Source organism: Capsella rubella, unplaced genomic scaffold (assembly GCF_000375325.1).
Source record: "Capsella rubella cultivar Monte Gargano unplaced genomic scaffold, Caprub1_0 scaffold_2, whole genome shotgun sequence".
NCBI classification, from domain to species: domain Eukaryota; kingdom Viridiplantae; phylum Streptophyta; class Magnoliopsida; order Brassicales; family Brassicaceae; genus Capsella; species Capsella rubella.
In genome coordinates, this window is record NW_006238922.1 from 3,737,526 (window position 1) to 3,763,348 (window position 25,823).

The 25,823-nt window shown below is 33.2% G+C and overlaps 3 protein-coding genes and 1 pseudogene across 3 annotated transcripts; 3 read left to right on the plus strand and 1 right to left on the minus strand.

Moving 5' to 3' along the window:
• The first annotated feature begins 2,346 nt into the window (after positions 1-2,346).
• LOC17894989 lies at positions 2,347-4,960 on the plus strand (annotated as a pseudogene).
• Positions 4,961-6,852: 1,892 nt separating this feature from the next.
• On the minus strand, positions 6,853-10,078 carry LOC111832012 (disease resistance protein RML1A-like). The gene is made up of 5 exons (XM_023788070.1): positions 9,603-10,078; positions 7,899-8,997; positions 7,466-7,762; positions 7,021-7,367; positions 6,853-6,865 (listed from the first exon to the last, which is right to left on the minus strand). Exons 1-5 carry the CDS (start codon positions 10,076-10,078, stop codon positions 6,853-6,855), a joined length of 2,232 nt encoding a protein of 743 aa, XP_023643838.1.
• A 907-nt stretch (positions 10,079-10,985) lies between these two features.
• Positions 10,986-11,629, plus strand: LOC111831930 (linoleate 9S-lipoxygenase 1-like). Its single transcript, XM_023787558.1, has 3 exons — positions 10,986-11,000; positions 11,100-11,162; positions 11,226-11,629. Exons 1-3 carry the CDS (start codon positions 10,986-10,988, stop codon positions 11,547-11,549), a joined length of 402 nt encoding a protein of 133 aa, XP_023643326.1. The 3' UTR covers positions 11,550-11,629.
• Positions 11,630-12,184: 555 nt separating this feature from the next.
• Positions 12,185-13,792, plus strand: LOC17894410 (putative FBD-associated F-box protein At1g55030). The gene is made up of 4 exons (XM_006301834.2): positions 12,185-12,195; positions 12,301-12,330; positions 12,434-13,433; positions 13,508-13,792. The coding sequence occupies exons 1-4, from the start codon at positions 12,185-12,187 to the stop codon at positions 13,790-13,792; spliced, it is 1,326 nt and encodes a 441-aa protein (XP_006301896.2).
• The last annotated feature ends 12,031 nt before the right edge of the window (positions 13,793-25,823 follow it).

The window sequence follows — 25,823 nt, forward strand, 5'->3', positions numbered from 1 at the left end:
CGTTATGGGATACTTGTCTTGTTAAAATACTATCCCTAGTGTGCCTTGGATATAGTGGCTGTTGTTTTCGGAAATGCAACCATCATTGATTCTTGTTGCCACGATCTTGTTCAGGAAGGAAAAGTGTGTCATGATAATCTTATTAAATATATTGCTGACAGACCCGCCTTAATTGCCCGTGAAACGCAATACTTGAAGAAGAGTGACGACTTGTGGAGTCATTGTGTCGCAATCTCTAAAACTGCTTAAAATATTTTTATCGAATAATTTCATTGCTGTATCATAATTTTTATCCGAACTATCCATTAATTTAACTTTTCAAAACATAAATGAAAATGAATCTCTTTAGAGATGAATAACCCAACTCTTTAACTTTTTTAAAAAAGAAAAGAAAAATATGATCTTATATAAATTATAAATATAATCATAAAGTTATATATTAATGAGAAATATATGTTTGTCGACTAAATTTCTATTTCTATTTATGTATAAATTTTGACACCAAATTGTATACTTCCATCACATTTCTACATTTTGTTATGGATAGTGACATATATTATTTTTCTCAGTTTCAAGAAACAAGAAAATATACAAATTTTTTATCTTATCTTAAGCTCCAGTTCTTTAACTCAAAATCTTATACTAATCACCAAAATTAAATTTAAACACACAATATATCAACCAAATTTGAAAGTGAAACAAAAACTTGAAGAGGTTTTGCTAATTCAAATAAACTGAAGATCCAATCATGTATCTACAAGAAATTTATGTGTAAATTACTATTAGAATAGACTAGCTGGGAAAAACATTGATTAGAGCTAGTGGATTAGGTTGACATTGAGATTATTGCCTACTTAACTATTAACCTAGCTCAGTTTTTAACTTATTCTTATTTTTTGCCATGATTTTAACCTAGGATTTAAAGTTATGTTATAATTTGATTTTACAAATTAGTTTCTCTTCTCTATAGTAAGGTTAAGTAGTTTTATTACCCCTCTTCTTCCTCCGCCATTTTCGTAATCGCCTCCGATGAGACGATGATGATTCAAACAAGAAAAGATGATAGCTCAAGGCTTTACTCAGATGAGAGAAGAAGATGAAATGTAAAATTAATTTTATTATTTTATAATTATTAAGTAATTATATTTTTGGAATAGATGAGTGTGTGCTAATTTTAAAAGAAAAAGTCAATGTGGGTTAAGGGTAATTCTCTATAAATATTTAACTAATTACTAATTATATCACATAATTAAATTAAAATAGCGAAATGGCACAAATAAACTTTATAATACAAACCTTTCCTGCAAAACTAAAATGCTACTAAAAATATATTATCGAAGCAAAAAGAAATGCTAATATAAAGAATAAATAGCGATAATAAAATGTCATCATATACTTTATAATTGCAAAACTGTTATCTATAAATAATATTATAGCTGAAATAGCATTATTATATATTTATATATGATAGCATATAAACTAAGCTATATTAATTAGACCCAGGTGTAAGATAGCAGCGGCAAAAAAAAACGTTTATGGAAACGCTATCATATGCTTTTAATAGTGTTTTCGCTTTTCTATTAATACCCATATTTCTTGTAGTGCTGCAAAGTCAGATTCAAAGAAAAAATATATGAGAACTTTAGTTAACTCAATAGGATCGTTCTTGACTAAATGGTGGTTATTTTTTTTATTAAGTTACCTTTAATGATAACATCTTATGTTTGCCAAAGAATATAATCCCATCTTTAGTTAATAAAGTCTAAAGTTGTTGAAAAAACCAGCAATGTTCTTTTAATTTATTTATTTGTTAAATGTTTCTTCAGTGTTAAAGCAAATCTTCGCTAATTACTACGAAGCTCATCTAATTCATTCATTAATTCTTCTTCCAAAGAATTAATGTTGTTAGCACAGTGCTGATTAAGACAAGAGTGCTGATTCAGACAAGAGTTTACAAGAGGTTAATGATGTTATCATAGCTTCACGTTATTTATTTTTTGCTTCTCTTGCTTTTGATCTATCTATTTTACTCTGTTTTGGTGACTTTAAACTTGTATAAGATCTTTGTCTGAAAATATATCTTGTTTCACGAACAAGTTTTTTTGTTTTGTTTTTGTCAATGATGGAACAAATGATTTAGTTGTTATGGATTTCATGAAATTAAGATGAAAAAAATGAGTCGTACGTGGTTTATAGTTATATGATAATATATCCTAGTAATTTGAAGATGGTCTCATGTCTCACTAGACTGATCTTTTCATAAAACTTTTTGTAAAGACGTCTTAGATCATTTTTTTTGGTGATTATTAACACGAGTTGTGTTCATGTTGGAACAGAATCATAGTTATGGAAGAAGCAGTTGTGTCTTTTTTAATTGAGAAGGTTTGGGATTTCCTTAGTCGAGAATCTGAGCATTTGCAAGGAGTTGATGAGAAAGTTGATGAACTAAGACTTGAGCTTTCAAGGTTACAATCATTGTTGAATGATGCAGATGCGAAGAAGCATGAAAGTGAAAGGGTGAAAAACTTCTTGGAAGAGGTCAAAGAAATTCTTTACGATGCTGAGGATATAATCGAAACATTTCTTATAGAACAAGAAAGGGGAAAAGAAAAAGGGATAAAGAATTGTGTGAGAAGGCTTTCTTGCTGCTTAAGGGATCGCCGGAGATTGGGTTTAGGTGTTGAAGGGATCACTAATTAAAAGAATCTCTAAGATGATTGAACGAATGAAGAGTTTTGGGATACAACAGATCATTGTTGGTACTGATCGTTCATTATCTTTCCAAGATAGACAAAGGGAGGAAAGGGAGATCCGACAGACATTTCCTAACAATCCGGAAAGCGATCTTGTAGGGATGGATCAGAGTGTTGAAGAATTGGTTAGTCATTTGGTGGATAATGATAACATTCAAGTGGTATCTATAACCGGGATGGGCGGTATAGGTAAAACAACTCTTGCTAAACATGTTTTTCATCATGACATTGTCCGACGTCATTTTGAAGGATTCACATGGTTTTGTGTTTCGAAAACATTTACACGGAAGGATGTTTGGCAAAGGATCTTGAATGATCTTACACCAAATGAGATGGAAATTTCACATATGGACGAATATACACTCCAAGGTAAACTATTTGACTTGCTGAAAACCGGTAGATATCTAGTCGTCCTTGATGATGTATGGAGAGAACAAGATTGGGATCGCATCAAATCGGTGTTTCCACGAACAAGAGGTGAGTGAGCTCTAGTGCACTTCTTGTTAAATTCTCTTGTGATTGATAAATCAGAAAGAGAGATCAAAGCACAATTGGTCATATATGCACTTCTTCTTCTATTATACACTCTTCCTATCATAAGACAATAAATATTATGTAGGTTGGAAGATGCTACTTACTTCACGCAATGAGGGTGTTGGCTTACATGCAGATGCAACATGTTTTACCTTTAGACCAAGAATCCTTACTTCCACAGAGAGTTGGACACTATGTTGGAGTGTTGCTTTTCCTAGGAGAAATGAAACTGGTAAGGTTTCAATTATATAATAACACATGATAAACTATTTTAAGGTAGTATCTTGAATCTTCATTTTACATTATGATGATATGCAGAATTTAGGGTTGATGAGGAAATTGAAGCCATGGGTAAGGAAATGGTCATGTATTGTGGAGGTCTACCATTAGCTATTAAAGTGTTGGGAGGGTTGTTAGCTAAAAAACATACTTTTCTTGAGTGGAAAAAAGTATCTGACGCAATCAAACATCATATAGTAGGACGATCAGGAAGATCTGATAACGACGATTTGGTTTCCCGAGTATTGTCTCTAAGCTATGAAGATTTACCAAGGCGCTTGAAGCATTGTTTCCTCTTCCTAGCCCTTTACCCCGAAAATTTCCATATAGCTGTGAACAAATTGTCCTATTATTGGGCAGCAGAAGGAATTCTAACGTCATTTTACGACGGAGATACAATTCTTGAGAGTGGTGAAGGCTGCCTAGAAGAGCTAGTGAGAAGAAATATGGTCATTGTGGAAAAACATTATTTGTCTTCGAGAATTTTATATTGTCAGATGCATGACATGATGAGAGAAGTATGTTTGTCTAAAGCCAAAGAAGAAAACTTCGTACAAATCATCAAAGTCCCAAGATCAACAACATCCCTCGTCAATGTGCAATCTTGTAGCACATCTCGCAGACTCGCTGTACATTGTGGAAATGTATTTGATATATTGGAGAGAAATAACAAAAAAAAAGTGAGATCTCTTCTATTTTTCGGAGTCGATAGAGACGTTTGGAGGCAGACAAGTTTACCACTTCTTAGGGTGTTGGATCTTTACAAAGTACAATTTGAAGGAGGGAAATTACCTTCAAGCATTGGAGAGCTTGTTCACTTGAGATTCTTGAGTTTATTAGAGGCGGTGGTATCTCTTCTACCTACTTCTCTACGGAAACTAAAGCTTTTGCTCTATTTGAACTTAACTGTTAATGGAAAATCAATTCATGTGCCTAATGTTTTGAAAGAGATGCTGGAGTTGAGGTACCTCCAACTACCTGGTACAATGCATGATCAAACACTTTTGGAATTGGGTAATCTAGTGAACCTAGAGACATTGTGTTTTTTCTCGACAAAGCATACTAGTGTGACTGATCTCATCCATATGACTAGGCTTAGGATTCTCAGTGTATGTATCCGTGGGGAGTGTAGTTTTGAAACTTTATCTTCATCTCTCTGTGAAATGAGAGATCTCAAGAAGCTTACCTTAGTTGATTCGCGTGGTGAAGATCGTGTGGCTTATCATGGAGGAGAATTTGTTATGAATATTATGCATCTAAATTATTTGGGATTGTCGATACATATGCCATGGATTTCTGATCTACAAGGGTTCCCTCCTCACATTGCAAACGTAATGCTAAATTATTTGAAATATCACATTCCAAATGTTCAATTTATCGACTGTGAAGACTAATCGAAACGAAGCAGGTCAAATAATTTGTTATTATGTTCACTCTAGTCATTTGTTGGTTTTGCATCCTTGGTGTGAAAGTCATATTAACAATCTCAATTTACGATATATTGTTCTAACTTTGTTTTGGCTTGTAGGAATATGTTCAGAAATCTTGGTAGCATCTAATGTGGTAAGCTCTTCATGTTGTATAATAAAAGTTTCGTATCTTATCAACGAAATGCATTGATATGTCGCATATATTTCTCTTTTAACACTAAGCTTGTAAGGATTGAATGATATTTCGTATTTGAACCAAATTTTATTCGATTGCTCATTCTCGCCAGATGGTGATACTAAATTTGACCCAATCTCTTGTGACTTGGAATCAGTTTACTACCTTAGGATCCAGACATATTAAGTGGATTAGCTTTGATCGTTTCCATTAAGTCTTTTATGTGAATTTGAATCTCTTCTATAGAATTCACGAACTTATAGTGTTACTTATGTTATAAGTATCAACACATGTAGTCAAAAGTGAAAACACAAAAAAAATGAAAATGGGTTGATTTTTTTTTTTTTAAGTTTGATTACTTGATGAGAGTATTAATATATTTTTATTTTTGTTTCTTTTTGTAATTTTAACGCATTTAGAATTAGTTTGATTGTTTCAGCCTCATTTAGAAATAGTTCGTTATGATGTATAATAATTACTTATGATGTTAAAAAATATAAAATATTATATTAAACATGTTGATATTTTTAAAAAAAGTTTCGATATGTTGATTTTTTAACTAATTTATTTATTTACTTTTAATATCAATAAGATAGAGTAATAATTGCTGACAAAACAAAATATCAATAAGGTAGAACTTGATATGATGCACATATAATTTTTTATATAAAAAAAAATTTGATCTCTCATCTATGTTGGCTTAAAATTAGTTTTATGATCATACCAAAAAAAATAAAAAAATAGTTTTATGATGATAAAAATATATCTTACGTTGCTTATGGATCAAGCATTGTTCCATGAGGATCAAAAAAGAAACTATAAAAGCTAGAGATTGAAGAGACAACAAGAAAATTAATCTGCCATCTTGTTCAAAAACTCCTCTCTGGATTCCATAGGGATATGGGAGAGACCAAAGCATGTGAAAAGCCAACTCCAACAGTTTTTATGATGTTTTCCTTCAACATGATCTTCTTCTTCATCAGCTGTCTTGTCTGATATCGTATCACATGGTAGTTCAAACTCGTAGCTCCAGTCATCTTTGTCTTCAGAAACTTGGTCTAGTATAAAACTATTGCTTCCATTGCTGCTTCTTCCCTCCACTTCTTTGGTAATGATTCTTACGCCACATTCTATAATCTCGCAGTAGCGGCTGCTAAATTCAAACAATACCGTGCTTCCCACGTCAAGTAATACCTCTTCTTCGGGAAAGTCACAATGAAATATACAAAGATGATCTGTTCGGATTCCGGGAGATTCGCGAGGGTGTACTATGAAAATAGGATATCTATATCCGCTTTTGCCGACGATTCCATACTTCAAACGAAGTTCTCTGTTTTCTTTTATATGATGGTTATGGTTGGGAGAAATCATGACGCAAACCTTAAACTTGGAGGATGTTGAAAATGAGCAATCTTTCTCGTGCCGAATGGTCAAGGAGTTACCTCGAGCGCGGTGATGGAACTCTGAAGGCACTTCTCTCCCTGGTAAGCAAGCAAACTCGTAAAGAAATAAACTTTGGATAATTACTTTTCTTGATTCTCCACCAAGTTTAAAGCAGTTGGTGAAATTGAGTTTTGCATTTGGAGTAGTTAGAGGGGAAGTTACGTTCTCCAGTCCTTCACAATCTTCTGCCATTAAAAGTCTTAGCGAACAAGGAAGCTCTGGCATTGACGCGAGTTTTCTACAACCAGTTACTTCAAGGCTTTGGAGGTGATGAATATATTTGACGCAATCTGGAATCTTCTCAATATCAGTGTAGCTTAGGTCTAGAGACCATAGGCTCTCCGGGAAATGTGTTAAGGTCTTCAGTTTTCCACTGCCTCTTATATCAACATACGAAAGACGAGACCATAGCTTTATCGATGGAGGCACATTTTCTACCCCTGTTTCCGACATAAGGAGTTGGCTTATGTTTGTAGAAATATTTGGAAAAACTCTTAATCGCGAGCATCCAATCATGTAGATCCTCTCAAGAGATGCCAAGTTGATGTTAGTTGGAACAACTTCTAGATTTACGCAAGAATTCATCACCAAGTCTTCTAGCTTATGAAGATTTGCAATTGAAGATGGAAGCTCTACTAAACTTGTGCAACCATTTAGTTGTAATCTTTTCAAGTTTATAGCATTTGAAAGATCGGGGAGTTCTTTCAAATATCGGGACGATGAAAAATCCATCTTTTTGAGGTTTGTAAGCGGCTGAATGCAAAATCATACAACAAAGGAGGAACATCAGAAAATAATGAGATACTAACTTTTCATAGTAGTAGAGATAGAAAAAAACTATTATAACTAACCTGAGTTCCTTCCCAAAGCTTCTCAAGCTGGCTATCCCGCATGTAAAGTTCAACAAGATTTGCCAAGCAGAATCTAAGAGGAAGACTCTTTTTCGGGTATGCCTCCCAATGTAGTAACCTTAACCGAGGTGGAAACTCTATCTCCCCAGGTATGTGGACTCTTTCATTCCCATCATATCTTGTTTTGTAGACACTAAGAAATCGAAGATTACTCATTCTTCTAAGAGCTCTATCACTTATGATAACTTCGTTGATTCCTGATGTATCAAATGATATACCGGACAAAGCTCTATTACCCTATATAAGACAATCAAATATAAAGAAATTATTAGTAAAACAGGTTATATCTATATATATTGTTTTCACTAAGTTACTTTTAAAAAAGCAATGCTTAAAGGGAGAAAAGGAGAGAAACACAAATTAGGAAACATACCGTATCATTTTCAAGGACATCACATATCTCATGTGCATCGATTAAGATTTGACGTTTCCAAGGCTCTTGTCTATGAATGACTTGTCTACCCACTTGTTGTAGTAACTTATGCATCACTACTTCCCTTTTGGTAGATATGTATATGAGCGATCTATTTACTAGGATTCTCAACCCATGTTTGATATCCAAGTTATTTTCAGCAAGCATTGCATTAACACTATCAACATCTTTATGGTTAAAAAATACTGCAATGTGAAGAAATAGAGATTTCTCATTGTCATGTAAACTCTCATATCCCACTCTTAGTATGTCTTCAATATCTCGATGATCTAGAAATATTTCTAGCCTGCGCATCACTTCTTCCCATTCATCTTCCTTCTTTCCACGTAATGATGAACCCACCACACTTAGACCCAAGGGAAGGTTACCACAAAGCTTTGTTAGTCTTACCGCGAGCTCTTTAAATCCACGACGTGGAAAACTTTGTCGAAAAGCATATTTACATAAGATCTTAAGAGATGTTTCTTTTGATGGGAAACCCACTTGGTATGTATTATTGATACCATGTTGCTGCAAAAGCTCTTGATCTTCTGTGGTTACAATAATTCTGCTTCCAGGACCAAACCAGGTAGTTTCATTAGCCAAAGCCTCTAATTGCTTTAGATCATTCACATCATCAAGAATGATAAGCACTTTCTGATCGCTTAGCCTTTCATGTATTGCACCTAAATGGTATACCCTCATACCATTTTGGTTTAAAATCTTTGAAAGAAGTTGTTGTTGTAGAAAAAGCTTTAATCCATACTCGTCAAGACCACTATTATAACTCTCCTTAAGATTCTCCATAAAACAACTAAGCCGGAAACTACTAGAGAGTAGGCTATGTAAAGCTCTAGCAATAGTAGTCTTACCAATGCCGGCAGGGCCACAGATTCCAACAATCATAGCTTCATCTTCATGATCTAAATGTAATAGAAACTGCATTTTCTTCAAGTGTGCTTCAAGTCCCTCCATATCTTGAAAATCCTTAGATGGTGTAGCGTTTAGTTTGCGCGAAACATCTCCTGCAACCTTCTCGATCATGTTTGCTTCATTGTCCCTAATGGAGGGTAGAGTTCCAAAAATCGATGACTTCAAAGGTTTATTTGCTCAAAAAACCTTTATAAAAGGCAAAACAAGTATATACATAGTCGCTACACATCAAAATAGTCCGGAGAAACAACATGTATTTTTCAAATTCATCACTTCAAGGAAAATATATCTATCCTTTACTAGAATTTAACTCATATATAACACAAGTCAACTTTTTATTTATACACATATATATATATATATATATATATATATATATTTTCTAGTTTTCCACTTTAGTATTAAATTTATATAATATAATTTTTATTGGTTTCTAGATTTAACTAATGTCTCAAATTATTTTATTGAAAATAATGATACTGCCCGCGTAATGAAGCGGGTTGAAAATTAAATATATCAATAAAATTTTGATATTTAACTGATAAACCATACTAAAACAATTTAATTATTTATCTCATCATGATAAACCATATTTTAATTTTTTTTACACACTTTTCTAATAGATTAAAGCTAAAAATTTTATATCAAACACAATATATACAACATTTTTCAAATCTATAATAAAAAAATAATAATAAAAAAAACAAAAACTCATATTAATTAAAGACTAACCAGTTTAATAAATGTTCTCCGAGTATGTTGCTCACATCAGTCAAAGCTTTCTCCCATTTCAGCTTCTCCACATCAGTACTACGTGAACATGTTTCAGTGAAAGCTTTCCCAAAATCTCCGATTTGTTTTCGTACATGGGTTGGATCAACTCCATAAAATATTGTCATCACTATTTGCCCCATAACTTTCTTGCACTCCATAATCTCCACCAACTCATTCAAACACCAACTTGAAGAAGCATAGTTCTTTGAGAGAATCACAATCAAGATCCTCGATTCTCTTATCGCTTGTACGAGTGAAGGCGCGATCGTTTCGCTTCTCTCGATACCTTGATCATCAAACATTGTGATCCCATTGTAGCTAAACTGTTTGCGCAAGTGACTTAGAAATGATTTACGTACGTCGGGGCCGTGGAAGCTCGAGAAAGTGTTGAATCTGTAAGTACGAGACTTAATAAGAGAAGAAAGAGAAGCCATGAGAGGGTTGCAAAAATGGTAGAAACTAAAATCAGATATTTCTAGTTAATATGGTTTTGGATTGTTATATAAAAAGATTATACCGTGTCTTGAGGTTAACGCGTTATGATTGACTTATGCGAGAGGAAACTTCGAGGTAAGAAAGATTGAGATCTTTTTATTTTTTTTGAAACATAACCATCACATATGTATAAAGAAAAATAATAATAATGCACACGAGACCTAAGACAATGGATGTTCAAGAAAGCGTTAGGCGGTATCTAGGCGGTCACCCAACGCCTAGCGAAGAAAACGCTTAGTCGAGGCCTAGGCGATTCTAGGCGGTTTAGGAGTTTATAACATAAAGCATTATATATATTGATCATATTGATAAAAGTAATATAAACCTATATGTTAGAGAAATAAAAATAACAAAATATAAACAAATATGAGAAAAAACATTTTTTTTTAATTTCTATCAACAACATATATATGAACATTTATAATTATATATATAGATGTAAAAATTAAAATTTCAAATATATTTAGTTAAAAATTATAAAAATATAACCGCATTTTAGAACATTGATTCTTTTTTTTTGGTAAATTAGAACATTGATTCTTAATCTCTAAGGATTTGTACTTTACTAGAAAAAAAAAGAAGAAATAAAAAGAGAGAGTGTAATAAGACTGGACTATATATTAAAGTCTTCTATGCTTATTGAAAACTAACTACAAACCAGTTTTTTTGACATCATAGTACGGTTGTGGCTTAGCGGAGAGTGTCTATTAAATCAGTGGCTATTTTTCTCCAAAATTGGCATTTTACTTGTGGATTTTGGATCTCAAGCCATTTCTTCAAAGTGAAACTCAGAATTTGTGTCTTGGAGTCTTATAACATGTTGAATTTTCGCAACTTTTTTGAGTTATGGCTCTTCATCTTGTACAACATTACAAGTAGGGTTATTCTTCTCTGTTTTCATCTTCAACATTACAACAGATAGTTCTTCAAACCCTTTTGTCGAGATTTTTAAATTCGCAGTTTTTCGATTGCCTTCACAACATTACAACAGATAGTTCTTATATCTTGGATGTCTCCTTTATGGTATTGCAAATTGTTCTTAATGTTGTTTTTAATATGTGTTAACCAAAACATTTGTTTGAGAAGAACCCTGACAAAGTGCTTTTAAAGACTATCACAGCTCAGCTACAGACACTTCTTGGGATATCTTCGATTGAGATTCTGTCTACTCATTTGAGCGATGAAGTGTATTTGGGACAGAGAGATTCTAAAGAATGGGCAGCTGAGAAAGATGCGTTTGAGAAGTTTGGTGAGAAAGTGAAAGAGATTGAGAAGAACATTGATGAGAGGAACGATGATAAGAGTCTCAAGAACAGAACAGGTCTGGTTAAGATGCCTTACACTTTATTGTTTCCGACCAGTGAAGGTGGAGTTACTGGTAGAGGGATACCAAACAGTGTCTCCATATAAAACAGATCTCATCACAGTCATGTTGTGTTATACCTTTGTTTACTTGTTCTACACGTTTAATCGTTTATTCTTGTTATTAATTGGTGTGACCTATATATATATATATTAATTAATATTGTGTTCATCTCATATCCAAAGTCCAAACCAAAAAGTCTATTAATAGAAATGAAGTTGTGCCATTGTGGTATAATTAAAAGGTTTTATGCGTAATTAAAGAAAACTAATGCTAGTGATTAGTGAACGGTTTGTACAAACCGAAGTAATTCAATTGGGATTTTGCAGAATATGACAGGTTTGATTAGAGAAAGGAAGAAGTCCAAATTTGTACAAACCGACGTAATCAAAATTCACATTTTTTGTCCGGTTTATACAAACCAGGTACAAGAAGGATACTGTAATTCATAAACCAAATATCTAAAAACCGAATAAACCGAACCGAATTCAAACCAAACCTGGATTAACTAACACCCCTTGTTCAATTATAAGGTTAACAACACATGTTAACGTCGTCTGAGTTTGTTCAAACCAGAGCCGCCGTCTAACACTTCCTCTTCGCCGCCGTATAACTCTTCCTCTTCGCCGCCGTATAACTCTTCCTCTTCGTCGTCGTTAGTTTCTACACAAAGAATTGTCCAATGAAACCAAGGTTAGTTTCTTTGTATGTTTTAGGGTTTGTTTCGTGGCTAATAAGCTTCAAAACTCAAAAACCAACCTATATATTTACATTGTTGTTTCATTTATCTTTGAACAGCAAGACAAAGGATTCTTCAATGAAACGAAGGTTAGTATCTTTGTATGTTTTAGGGTTTGTTTCTTAGCAAACAAGTTTTAGAATTCAGAAACCAACTCATATATGTTGTTGTTAAATTTTTGGGTTTGATCAGGAAGAAGAGTAGGAAAAGTTCTAATAATGTGGACAGGATTAGCGAGTTGCCTGAAGCTTTGATTCAGAAGATACTATGCTTACTTCCTACAAAAGCTGCCATAGCCACAAGTGTTTTGTCTAAACAATGGCGGTCTCATTGGAAACTGATGCCTGAACTCAAGTTTGATGCTTTAGATCATGAGCTTGACATCGAGAGTATTAACAAGTCTTTGTTTGCACATAAGGCTCTTGTTCTACAGAGATTGCATCTCAAACTTCGTTTAACTGGACGTAGTGAACTTACAGTGGATTTTGGAATCTTGATTGGAATTGCATTAACCCGCAATGTTCGTGAGTTGGTACTCAAAGTTCACTCAAGCAGAGGTTTGTTTAAGTTTCCAAAAATCTTGTATGACTGTGAAAAACTAGAGACTTTGAAACTCATGCTCCGGCTTGTTCTGGATGTCCCTTCTACGGTTTCTCTGAGGTCTCTTAGAACACTACACCTTGAAGGTGTGGACTTCAAAGACGAGGATTCTGTTCTTAACCTTTTATCTGGCTGTCCTAAGCTTCAAGATTTGGTAGTATGTAGAGAAGCAAGTAGGAATGTGAGTACTTTCAGAATTGTAGTGCCATCTTTACAAAGACTAACAATTCATAATGGCGATGGTGGGAGTTATCATCAATGTTGCTTTGTGATAAATACTCCTTCTTTGAAATTCTTAAAGATTGAAGGGACTAATACATTTGAGTCTTCTCTGATTGTGAACTTACCGGAGCTGATGGAGGTAAACATTACTAATGTTGATGAGATAAGTGACGAGAAGCTTCTTATGGTTCTCTCTTCCGTTAAACGCCTTTCGATGGCCTTATCACCCTTGAAGTTTAAGTTTCCTATCGGTATCATCTTCGAGCATTTGGTATATTTGGAGCTATACACATATAAAAAAGCATGGTGGGATCTACTTCCCCTCTTGCTCCATAGTTCTCCTAAATTGCAAGTCCTCAAGCTCATAGATGTAAGCAATACACATATCGATCGAATAATTACATACATTGTGTTTTTTTCTGAAAGTTTATTTGGTTGTATCAGGACATAGGTTGGAAGCACAATGATGGAGGTATTGGAGAATGGAATCAACCAGAGAATGTTCCTGAATGTTTGTTGTCTCATCTTGAAACATTCATGTGGAAAGGCTACAAATGGAAACAAGAAAGAGAGAGAGAAGTGGCCAAATACATTCTAAAGCACACAGATCATTTGAAGAGAGTTATTTTCTCCTCAAAAGACATTAGTTATCGAGATAGGCTTAAGGTGGTGAATGATTTGAAAAGTGTTGTTAGGGATACAAATTCATGCAAGTTTCAATACATATGAAACATATATTATCAGGAGGGTCATGTTTTGTCTTGATAAGTAACGTTTACTATATATCCTTATTACTTCAGCCGGTTTCTTGGGATTTCTATATGTTTTTAAAGATTCGTATCTGTTAAGAGAAACAAACCAAAGAACTCATGTTCTGATACTTTGAATGGTTTAACTGTGAAGTGTTTGAGTTTTATATCATTGTCAAAACCATAAATAATTAATCTCATTTAATCAAAACTTCATCTTATTCAGTATCAATTTGATTTTACATGTGATACATATAGACATGAATCTATTTTCTCTTTAAAAAAGTAGATGGAACTGTTAACATTTAAAGTCCAATTCCTAACCAAACTTAATACTAAAAATAGTACTCTGGGAAGAAGGTTTGGCTTGACACTAAACTGAAGAGCCTGAAGTCTTTTTTAATAATTAAATTGTATTCCAAGGTTAAAATTTAAATCATCCATTTGTTTGCTTTTAATTACTAGTTAGTAAAACCATACTTGCGTTATTGAACCTATATAGAGACTCTTATAGTAACATAAAACACAAGTCTTAAACTAACATCACAAGTGCCTCTTGGTCAACACAGACAAGGATCCTATCTTAGAGCAAAACTTGAACCTGTATAGAGACTCTTTGGAACCACCTCAAGTATAAAAGATTCATGTGCCTCTCGAACATTGAGGATTCCTAAAGAGATCAACACAAGTTGGCCGAAGAGTGTTGCATATGTGCTTCCCGGCTTATGTTAGTCTTCTTTATCCCACCTTGTAACTTAATCATCTGTGGATTAGCAATGAACTTTGGGTCACCCTCGACCTAGGTGAATGGAACAGCCACATATGAGTCTGTATGTGCCAATACGCCCTAACACAAACAATGACACATATGCAATTAAAATAAGAAACCAAATAGACCTTTAAAGTATTGAAAATGAACACAAGTTTCTGTGATTTGGTTCGTACATGTTTCATCAAGACAAGGAATGCTTGAAGACATTCTTTATAAAAGAACTAGTTGTTGACCCGCGCTGCGCGCACGAGGTTTATAAAATTTTTATTTTATTTTTTAGTTATATTATGATTTTTCGTTGTTTTGCATTGTTTGTTTTGTTGGCTTTTTATTATTGTCATTTTTTGTTATTCTATTTTTCATATCGATTGTTTTTTCAATTTTATAGTAATTGAAAAATTGAAATGTTTATCTTTATTTGGTATTCGTCAAAGGTCGAGGAAAAGTTTATGCGGTATTTTCTCTTTTTGCTAAATATGTGATTAGAGAGTTAAAGTTTCCGGTGTTTGGGTTTAATATATTCTATGAGAGATATTCTAGGATCTGGCTTGTTTTCGATTTTTTCCTACGCTCAGACCCGTTTATTCCGGCCAATGATTTTGAAATCGGTATCGTTGTTGCAGATGTGTCGTTCTTGTAAACGATGGTTCTAGAAGATGTTTTCCCTGTTCCGGTTTATCATCCAGTTCCAAACTTGTGTATACGTTTTTCTGATTTTTTAACCGGTTTGATTGTTATGTTGGACCTCGTGCCCATGCTCTTTCAGGTTTAGTATTTTGATTGTTGTGTAAGTGTTGTACCTCAAGCCCATGTTCTTTTGGATTTAGTAAAAAGAAAAATGATGATGTGGCGCTAACGTGGCGGAAAGGAGAAGAGAGAAAAGGTAACTATATAGATAACAATAAGTTATATCTCAGATTTGTGTTGTGCCTATTGTTCTATTTTTAAGATTACTAACCAACAAAACCATGAAAATACTGACAAATATACCGGAAATAAGAAGTGAGATTTTAGATGTAATTAAATAACCTGAAATTGATTGACTGATTCCCAAGCGTGGCACCAAGAAGAAATTTCTTTAGAAAAAGGTGAATTAACCTTATTGCTTCTGTAAACCTTATTGGTTCTGTAAATATAGCGATAAGATTAGTCAACAACTGAGCGATAAAAGTTGCTACGAAACTCCTCCAAACTCTATAGTTGTAGGAAAATTCATAAGAATTAAAAGGAAATTGAAAAGAACAGACATGATAGAAATTTGGTAGGAAATGTTTCCTTCTATTTTCGTTTGAATACAGATCCATAGTCCTGGGCAATCGGGTACCCAATCCGGTTTCGGTTCTACCCAATCGGGTTTCGGGTAAATCGGTATTAGCCATATAGATACCAGTCGGTATTTTACAATAAATTCGGTTCGGTTTGGTGAGTAACTGACCGGGTTCGGGTCGGTTTTCTACTCCAATTCAAAATCCAACAATGTACCAAAAAAATATTCGGGTTATGATCGGTTCGGTTATTTTTAGTAACCAAAGTATTCAAACCCGATATAACCGATTCAAACCTGATATAACCGATTAAAAATAGAAATAACCAACTAATTAACCAAAAATGACCGATTAAATAACCAAAACAAGAACTTAATAACCGATAAGTAGCATAACTTTAACCAAAACAAAAACTTAAGAACTTAAATTTAACCATAAGTTTAACATAGTTTAACAACTCATGAAAACATATATTTGTTTGTTAGAGGATCGGATATAATTGGGGACCCATATTAACTTAAGGTAAAATCCGAACCGGACCGAAGTCCATTTTACCCTGCTATTGAAGCCCATTCGGTAATTCCAACGGAACCGTATCCGAACCGATACCGCTTTAACCGGCTGCCAACCGGTGTGGTTCATCGGTACCGGGTTTTTTGCTCAGGCCTACAGATCCATCACCTGGTAAAAAAATATTTCCTTCCGAATATTTTGTAAGAAAATTAGTAGGATTTTGCTATGTTTTCTTGTAGTATACATAAATTATAATTACTTTTATAAATATTATAAATATTAAAATAATATTTTTTAAATGATAATTTTTTTTTATGAATAATTATATGTAATTCAATCTAAAGTTTTTTAAAAACCGCGCAACTATAACTTATATCTTTTTGAAAAAAATTATTTTAAATTGTAGTGCTATAATTCATACTAATGATTTCATCTTTATTCAATAAAACGATTTTTGTTTTAATTTTTGTTTTTATGTTTCAATTTATTGTTAGTACTAGGTTTCATTCTAATTTTTATTGTAACTAAAATTAACTTTCATGAAAATATGATTTTTAAGAAAAATCTGAAGGACCAAATGTTTTTAACCACGTTTTTATTTGTTTTCAAAAAATACTTAGCCCTCATTAAGATTTTAACGATATTTATCTAATAATTTATTAGATTACAAAAATTAATTATAATGATACATATATTATAATAAATTACAAAGAATTATTTTAATAAGAAAGAGGTAAGAAAATATGATGTGGAAAATGTGTTAATAGAAAATATTTAATTAGAAATTTTATAATAAAAAAAAAGAAAAATGCATATATATGTAAGAAACTAGAGAATTTGTTAGAAATACCTCCCTGCTGCTACTTCTGGTTTTTTTACTTCCACAGAGGTACCTAAAACATCTACTATCATTAATCAGCAGCGGGTTATATGTAACCAAACAACTTCTTTTGGGGCTACTAATGTTTCTTGTCCAAATCGTACTCAGGTAATCTACTACTTTAGAAAAACTTTTTTAAAAAAAATATTGCTTCCAAATCATTATTAACTTATTACGTGTTTACTTTTTAGGATCAAACTAGCTCATATCAGTTTGTTGCAAGCGATGTATGTTCTGCTTCTCATACTCAGGTAAACCTCTTTTAAATATATTGTTTAAAACTTTTGAAAACCTTAGAAAAATCATTTAAAACCCTTTTAAAACGTTATAAACAAGACAAGTTGTTTGTAAACAACATGGTTCTTATAAAGTCCTTATAAAACCCTTTTAAAATTCTATTAAAAATCGTATAAAAGGCTTTTAAAAGCTTTTGTAATTTTAATGCATAGATTTATTAGGATACTGAATTTGTAGTTTCATGTTCCGACAATGCCTAATCCTTTTGCTGCTACTTCTGGTCTTTTTACTTCCGCTGAGGAACCTAGAACGTCTACTATCATTAATCAGCAGCCGGTGATACGTAACCAAACAACTTCTTTTTGGGCTACTGATGTTTCTTTTCCAAATCATACTCAGGTAATCTACTACTTTAGATAAGGTAACCTTATAATGTTTATAAGTTAGTTTGAAAACAACTTGGTTCTTGTAAAGTCCTTATAACAATCTTTTAAAATCCTTATAAAAAGCTTTTAAAACCCTTTTAAAAATCTATTAAAAATCGTATAAAATGCTTTTAAAAGCTTTTGTAATTTTAATGCATAGATTTAATAGGATACTGAATTTGTACTTTCAGGTTCCGACAATACCTAATCCTCCTGCTCTACTTGATGTTGATTCTTTGTTTTGCGGAGATTTATTCATAAGCAAAAAAGAAATGACTACTCAGCTGCAGATGTATGTGCTGAAAAACAGCTTTGAGTTTCAGTAAGAAGTCGGACAACAAGAGATATGTTCTGAATTGCATAGGTGAAAATTGCAATTGGAAGTTACGTGCTATTAGAGTTAAAGGATCAGATGGTTTTATCATTCGAAAATATATCAGTCTGCATAGTTGTGACTCTACATTAAGGAATGTAAATCATCGTCAAGCAAATGCAAAGACATTGGGTGGAATGGTTAGAAACCATTTTGAAGGAGGAAAGCTTCCACTCAGACCCAAGCAACTAATAGAAATCTTTAGAAAGGATCATGGAGTTGGGGTGTCGTACTCAAAAGCATGGAGAGCTCAAGAACATGCAACAGAAGCTGCTAGGGGTTTATCTTCTGATTCTTTTGAGGTTCTTCCTAAGTGGTTCCACATAGTACTCAAAAGCATGTTTTTTACAAGTGTTTTATATGGTTTTTATACAAAACTTTTCATATTCAAGAAATACTTACCTTATCATTTTTATCCTGTGTATGCTCCTCAGGGAAGTCATTTCCTTCCTTTCTCAAATCAGGTTGATCATCATTCATTTCTTTAGGAACCTATAACATTATAATGGATTTTCAATTGTTGTAAACCCTTGTAAACCCCTTATAAAACCCTTTTAAATGCGAATAAACTCTCATACCCCCTTATAAAAAACCTTATAAAACCCTTATAAACGCTAATTAAATATTTTTGTAAACATTCTTTTTAAAACCCTTATAAAACCCTTATAAACGCTAATGAAATAATTTTGTAAAAATTCTTTTTAAAACCCTTATAAACGCTCATGAAATAATTTCGTAAAAATTCTTTTTAAAACCCATATAAAAACCTTATAAAACTAATGTAAAAACGTTTTATATAAGTGTTTTATATAGTTTTTATACAAATAATACTTACCTTATCATTATTTTCCTGTCAATGTTCCTCAGGGATGTCACTTCCTTCATGTTGGTGATAATCATTCACTTCTTCAGGTACCTAAAAGCATTTAAAAACTTTTAGAAAACTCATGTAAATGGATTGAAAACTATTATGAACTATTCCTAAAACCCATTTCAAACTTACATATGCCCTAGAAGAGGCTGGTTCGTCTTTGTTTTCAAACCCCCATTTTGGTGTTTGATTGACTTTGGCAATTTCAACATGATTTTCCAATCTTGTAATTATGTTGTTAATATCTTGACATAATCCAAGAAGCATGTCAATGTTTTCACTTACAGATTTTCTTCGGTTTTTCTTACTTGGATCTAGTGTTTCTTGAACATGAGGGTCTCTTGCACGTTTATTTTGACCTTTTCCTCCTTTAGCAACACTGATCGATCCTCGAATCCATTCCTCCATTTTCATCCTATACCCTTTGATAACAACATTAACAACTTCATTGAAGTCTTCATCAATCTGTGGCATAACCAAATGGCTATGTTCATTCGGGTCGCCAACAATCGTTTTCACTTCAATCTGCAGGAAACAACATTTTGTGATGCAATATTAAAAATCATATAAAAACTATATAAAAACCATATAAAAACTGTATAAAAACCATATCAAACCCACGACAAGAAATCTTACAAATTTCGTTTTCCCCATGACATCCACGATTTCGTTGAATCTTGGAGCTTCTAATGATTTCCAGTTAGAGTATAGAGGATAGACACACTTTGACGTGTTGTTGCATACAGCAAATTTGCTTCCAAAAAGAGGTACATCACTTAATGCCCATATCAACAATGCCAAAGGGAAACCTTTGACTTCATATTGGCCTCTCGCCCACGTTTTTGTATCCATCATTCTGATACTTGTTGTTAAGACGTTGTATGCTTCCTTTCCCCAAGCCAAAGAAGTATATGCCTCGAAATCGGATGCATTCTTAAGTCTTGACGCGGGGATACTCTGTGTGGAATTAGGCATCATTAGTATTCCCTCTGTAAGGATGACCGCTGCAAGACAAAGCTTCTCATCTTCTCCCGGCGGTGCCTCTGGGTTACCAGATAGGCCTGCAATTTTTTCAGAGTCAAATCTTCTCGCTTTGTCCAGCTATACGGGTCCGCTTTCCTCCTTTGATCTATATCAAGCTGTTCACATTGAATACATGTGTTATATCAAACAATGAGGTTAGTGTTTTTAATATACATTCATATGATTTGTACATACGTTTCAATAATTTAAAACCAAATGAAATCCTTGTAAAAACCTTATAAACAGCTTATAAAACCTTATAAACCCTTAATAATTCTTTTTAAAAGGCTTTTATAAACATTTGAAAAAGCTTCTAAACCCATTTTAAAACTGTTTACAACCATTTAAAAAGCTTTTAAAACCTTTTTAAATCGTTACCTAACTGTTTTCAAACTGTATAAAACCATGTAAAAATCATTTAAAACACTTATAAAACCAACCACTACAAACCGTAACCAAATATATATGAAATACCTGTTGACAGAAAAAATTCTCTCATGGAGAAACGTGTTGGATGTGAAGCGATTCTGAACCACAAGTTGTTTCCTTTTGTCTTCAGCCTCCTCATCATAATGTAGTGAAATAGTTCGCCCGAGAATTTGAGGCTTTTTGCTTCAATCTTGATGATATGTCCAAGGAAAGAATTTTGAAGCTTTTTAACGATTCATCGCTCAAAACAGCTTTAACTTTCGGAACTAACCTCAAATCTGAATGTTTGGATAATAGATCCTGAAATGTTTGGTTCAGAACCATCATCATATATTCCTTTAGGTAGATCTATGATGTGCATTGAGTCATTGTTATCCATCTGCAAAATTATTGTTAAGTCATTAATATCAGAACTCTTATAAGCAGTTAACATTCATTATCATCAAAAATGTTTAATAATCTGATAGATAGTTCACATCACTATGGAAGAATTTATTGAATGAGTCGCACAGGTGAAGGCTATGAGTTAGGTTCCTAATTTCCAGCATTACCTTTCACTATCTGCCAACATACATTGTATTTACTCCAAATTTTCATACCAAAACACGTAAGTTCTTATGTAATTTTCATTCCAAATTTTCACGAGGAATTAGGCGTCATCAATAATGCTTCTGTAAGGATGACAGCTGCAAGTTAAAGTTTTTCATCCTCTTCCATCGGCGCCTCTGTTTCCTTTGTTTTTTCCAAATCAGATATATCAAAGTAGGAAGGGGAAAAAACCTGCTAAGGAACCCTACAGTTGGACATCGCTAAAAGATTTGACCTTGAGTAAATTGGAGGATTACTTGTTTTCTGAACCAAAGGATATATCTAATTTGGAAAAAACAGAGGAAACAAAGGCGCCGATGGAAGAGGATGAAAAGCTTTACCTTGCAGCTGTCATCCTTACAGAAGCATTCTTGATGACGCTTAATTCCTCGTGAAAATTTGGAATGAAAATTACATAAGAACTTACGTGTTTTGGTATGAAAATTTGGAGTAAATACAATGTATGTTGGCAGATAGTGAAAGGTAATGCTGGAAATTAGGAACCTAACTCATAGCCTTAACTTGTGCGACTCATTCAATAAATTCATCCATAGTGATGTGAACTATCTATCAGATTATTAAACATTTTTGATGATGATGAATGTTAACTGCTTATAAGAGTTCTGATATTACTGACTTAACAATAATTTTGCAGATGGATAACAATGACTCAATGCACATCATAGATCTACCTAAAGAAATCTATGATGATGGTTCTGAACCAAACATTTCAGCATCTATTATCCAACATTCGTATTTGAGGTTAGTTCCGAAAGTTAAAACTGTTTTAAACGATGAATCGTTCAAAAAGCGTCAAAATTCTTTCCTTGGACATATCATCAAGATTGAAGCAAAAAGCCTCAAATTCTCGGGCAAACTATTTCACTACATTATGATGAGAAGGCTGAAGACAAAAGGAAACAACTTGTGGTTCAGAATCGCTTCACAGCCAACACGTTTTTCCATGAGAGAAATTTTTCTGTCAACAGGTATTTCATATATATTTGGTTACGATTTGTAGTGGTTGGTTTTATAAGTGTTTTAAATGATTTTTACATGGTTTTATACAGTTTGAAAACAGTTAGGTAACGAATTAAAAAGGTTTTAAAAGCTTTTTAAATGGTTGTAAACAGTTTTAAAACGGGTTTAGAAGCTTTTTCAAATGTTTATAAAAGCCTTTTAAAAAGAATTATTAAGGGTTTATAAGGTTTTATAAGCTGTTTATAAGGTTTTTACAAGGATTTCATTTGGTTTTAAATTATTAAAACGTATGTACAAATCATATGAATGTATATTGAAAACACTAACCTCATTGTTTGATGTAACACAGGTATTCAATGTGAACAGCTTGATATAGATCAAAGGAGGAAAGGGGACCCGTATAGCTGGACAAAGCGAGAAGATTTGACTCTGACAAAATTGCAGGCTTATCTGTTTGGTAACCCAGAGGCACCGCCGAGAGAAGATGAGAAGCTTTGTCTTGCAGCGGTCATCCTTACAGAGGGAATACTAATGACGCCTAATTCCAGACAGAGTATCCCCGCGTCAAGACTTAAGAATGCATCCGATTTCGAGGCGTATACTTCTTTGGCTTGGGGAAAGGAAGCCTACAAGGTCTTAGCAACAAGTATCGGAAGGATGGATACAAAAACGTGGGCGAGAGGCCAATATGAAGTCAGAGGTTTCCCTTTGGCATTGTTGATATGGGCATTAAGTGATGTACCTCTTTTTGGAAGCAAATTTGCTGTATGCAACGACACGTCAAAGTGTGTCTATCCTCTATACTCTAACTGGAAATCATTAGAAGCTCCAAGATTCAACGAAATCGTGGATGTCATGGGGAAAACGAAATTTCTAAGTTTTCTTTTCGTGGGTTTTATATGGTTTTTATACAGTTTTTATATGGTTTTTATATAGTTTTTATATGATTTTTATATGGCATCACCAAATGTTGTTTCCTGCAGATTGAAGTGAAAACGATTGTCGGCGACCCGAATGAACATAGCCATTTGGTTATGCCACAGATTGATGAAGACTTCAATGAAGTTGTTAATGTTGTTATCAAAGGGTATATGATGACAATGGAGGAATGGATTCGAGGATCAATCAGTGTTGCTAAAGGAGGACAAGGTCAAAAGAAGCCTCATGTTCAAGAAACACTAGATCCAAGTAAGAAAAACCGAAGAAAATCTGTAAGTGAAAACATTGACATGCTTCTTGGATTATGTCAAGATATTAACAACGGAATTAAAAGATTGGAAAATCATGTTGGAATTGCCAAAGTCAATCAAACACCAAAATGGGGATTTGAAAACAAAGACGAACCAGCCTCTTCTAGGGCATATGTAAGTTTGAAATGGGTTTTAGGAATAGTTTATAATAGTTTTCAATCCATTTACATGAGTTTTTTAAAAGTTTTTAAATGCTTCTGGTACCTGAATAAGTGAATGATTATCACCAACATGAAGGAAGTGACAGTCCTGAGGAACATTGGCAGGAAAGTAATGATAAGGTAAGTATTATTTGTATAAAAACTATATAAAACACTTATATAAAACGTTTTTACAAGAGTTTTATAAGGTTTTTATATGGGTTTTAAAAAGAATTTTTACGAAATTATTTCATTAGCGTTTATAAGGGTTTTAAAAAGAATTTTTATGAAATTATTTCATTAGCGTTTATAAGGGTTTTATAAGGGTTTTAAAAAGAATGTTTACAAAAATATTTAATTAGCGTTTATAAGGGTTTTATAAGGGTTTTATAAGGTTTTTTATAAGGGGATAGGAGAGTTTATTAGCATTTAAAAGGGTTTTAAAAGGGTTTTACAAGGGCTTACAACAATTGTAAATCCATTATAATGTTATAGGTTCCGGAAGAAATGAATGATGATCAACCTGATTTGAGAAAGGAAGGAAATGACTTCCCTGAGGAGCATACACAGGATAAAAATGATAAGGTAAGTATTTCTTGAATATGAAAAGCTTTGTATAAAAACCATATAAAACACTTGTAAAAAACGTGCTTTTGAGTACCATGTGGAACCACTTAGGAAGAACCTCAAAAGAATGAGAAGGTAAACCCCTAGCAACTTCTGTTGTATGTTCTTGAGCTCTCCATGCTTTTGAGTACACCCCAACTCCATGATCCTTTCTGAAGATTTCTATTAGTTGCTTGGGTCTGAGTGGAAGCTTTCCTCCTTCAAAATGGTTGCTAACCACTCCACCCAATGTCTTTGCATCTGCTTGACGATGATTTACATTCCTTAATGTAGAGTCACAACTATGTAGACTGACATATTTTCGAATGATAAAACCATCTGATCCTTTAACTCTAATAGCACGTAACTTCCAATTGCAATTTTCATCAATGCAATTCAGAACATATCTCTTGTTGTCCGACTTCTTAGTCTGAAACTCAAAACTGTTTTTCAGCGCATACATCCGCAGCTGAGTAGTCATTTCTTTTTTGCTTTTGAATAACTTTCCGCAAAACAACGAATCAACATCAAGTAGAGCAGGAGGATTAGGCATTGTCGGACTTGAAATTACAAAAAGCTTTTAAAAGCCTTTTATACGATTATTATAGGAATTTTTAAAAGGGTTTTAAAAGCTTTTTATAAGGATTTTAAAAGATTGTTATAAGGACTTTACAAGAACCAAGTTGTTTTCAAACTAACTTATAAACATTATAAGGTTACCTTATCTAAAGTAGTAGATTACCAGAGTACGATTTGGACAAGAAACATCAGTAGCCCAAAAAGAAGTTGTTTGGTTACGTATCAGCGGCTGCTGGTTAATGATAGTAGACGTTCTAGGTTCCTCAGCGGAAGTAAAAAGACCAGAAGTAGCAGCAAAAGGATTAGGCATTGTCGGAACCTGAAACTACAAATTCAGTATCCTAATAAATCTATGCGTTAAAATTACAAAAGCTTTTAAAAGCCTTTTATACGATTTTTAACAGAATTTTAAAAGGGTTTTATAAGGACTTTATAAGAACCATGTTGTTTACAAACAACTTGTCTTGTTTATAACGTTTTAAAAGGTTTTCAAAAGTTTTAAACAGTATTTTTAAAAGAGGTTTACCTGAGAATGAGAAGCAGAAGATACATCGCTTTCAACAAACTGATATGAGCTAGTTTGATCCTGTAAAGTAAACACGTAATAAGTTAATAATGATTTGGAAGCAATATTTTTTAAAAAAAGTTTTTCTAAAGTAGTAGATTACATGAGTACAATTTTGGACAATAAACATTAGTAGCCCCAAAAGAAGTTGTTTGGTTAAATATAACCGGCTGCTGATTAATGATAGTAGACGTTCTAGGTACCTTAGTGGAAGTAAAAAGACCAGGAGGATTAGGCATTGTCAGAACCTGAAAGTACAAATTTAGTATCCTAATAATAGATGAGTTTTCAAACAACTTGTCTTGTTTATAACGTTTTAAAAGGGTTTTAAGTGATTTTTATAAGGTTTTCAAAAGTTTTAAACAGTATTTTAAAAAGAGGTTTACCTGAGAATGAGAAGCAGATGATACATCACTAGCAACAAACTGATATGAACTAGTTTGACCCTGAAAAGTAAATAGGCACTACGATTATAATGAGTTGTAACAATGGTTGTTTAAAAGTTTTTGTAAAA

What these genes read in the sequence shown, in the direction of transcription:
- LOC111832012 (XM_023788070.1), bottom strand. Translation starts at nt 10,078, where the DNA reads ATGGCTTCTCTTTCTTCTCTTATTAAGTCTCGTACTTACAGATTCAAC. An exon ending in ATGTCCTTGAAAATGATACG is followed by an intron (nt 7,763 to 7,898) that starts GTATGTTTCCTA and finishes TGTCTTATATAG; the next exon opens with GGTAATAGAGCTTTGTCCGG. An exon ending in AGCTTTGGGAAGGAACTCAG is followed by an intron (nt 7,368 to 7,465) that starts GTTAGTTATAAT and finishes TTTTGCATTCAG; the next exon opens with CCGCTTACAAACCTCAAAAA.
- LOC111831930 (XM_023787558.1), top strand. An exon ending in TCTTGGATGTCTCCTTTATG is followed by an intron (nt 11,163 to 11,225) that starts GTATTGCAAATT and finishes TTGTTTGAGAAG; the next exon opens with AACCCTGACAAAGTGCTTTT.
- LOC17894410 (XM_006301834.2), top strand. An exon ending in GATTCTTCAATGAAACGAAG is followed by an intron (nt 12,331 to 12,433) that starts GTTAGTATCTTT and finishes GGGTTTGATCAG; the next exon opens with GAAGAAGAGTAGGAAAAGTT. An exon ending in AAGTCCTCAAGCTCATAGAT is followed by an intron (nt 13,434 to 13,507) that starts GTAAGCAATACA and finishes TGGTTGTATCAG; the next exon opens with GACATAGGTTGGAAGCACAA.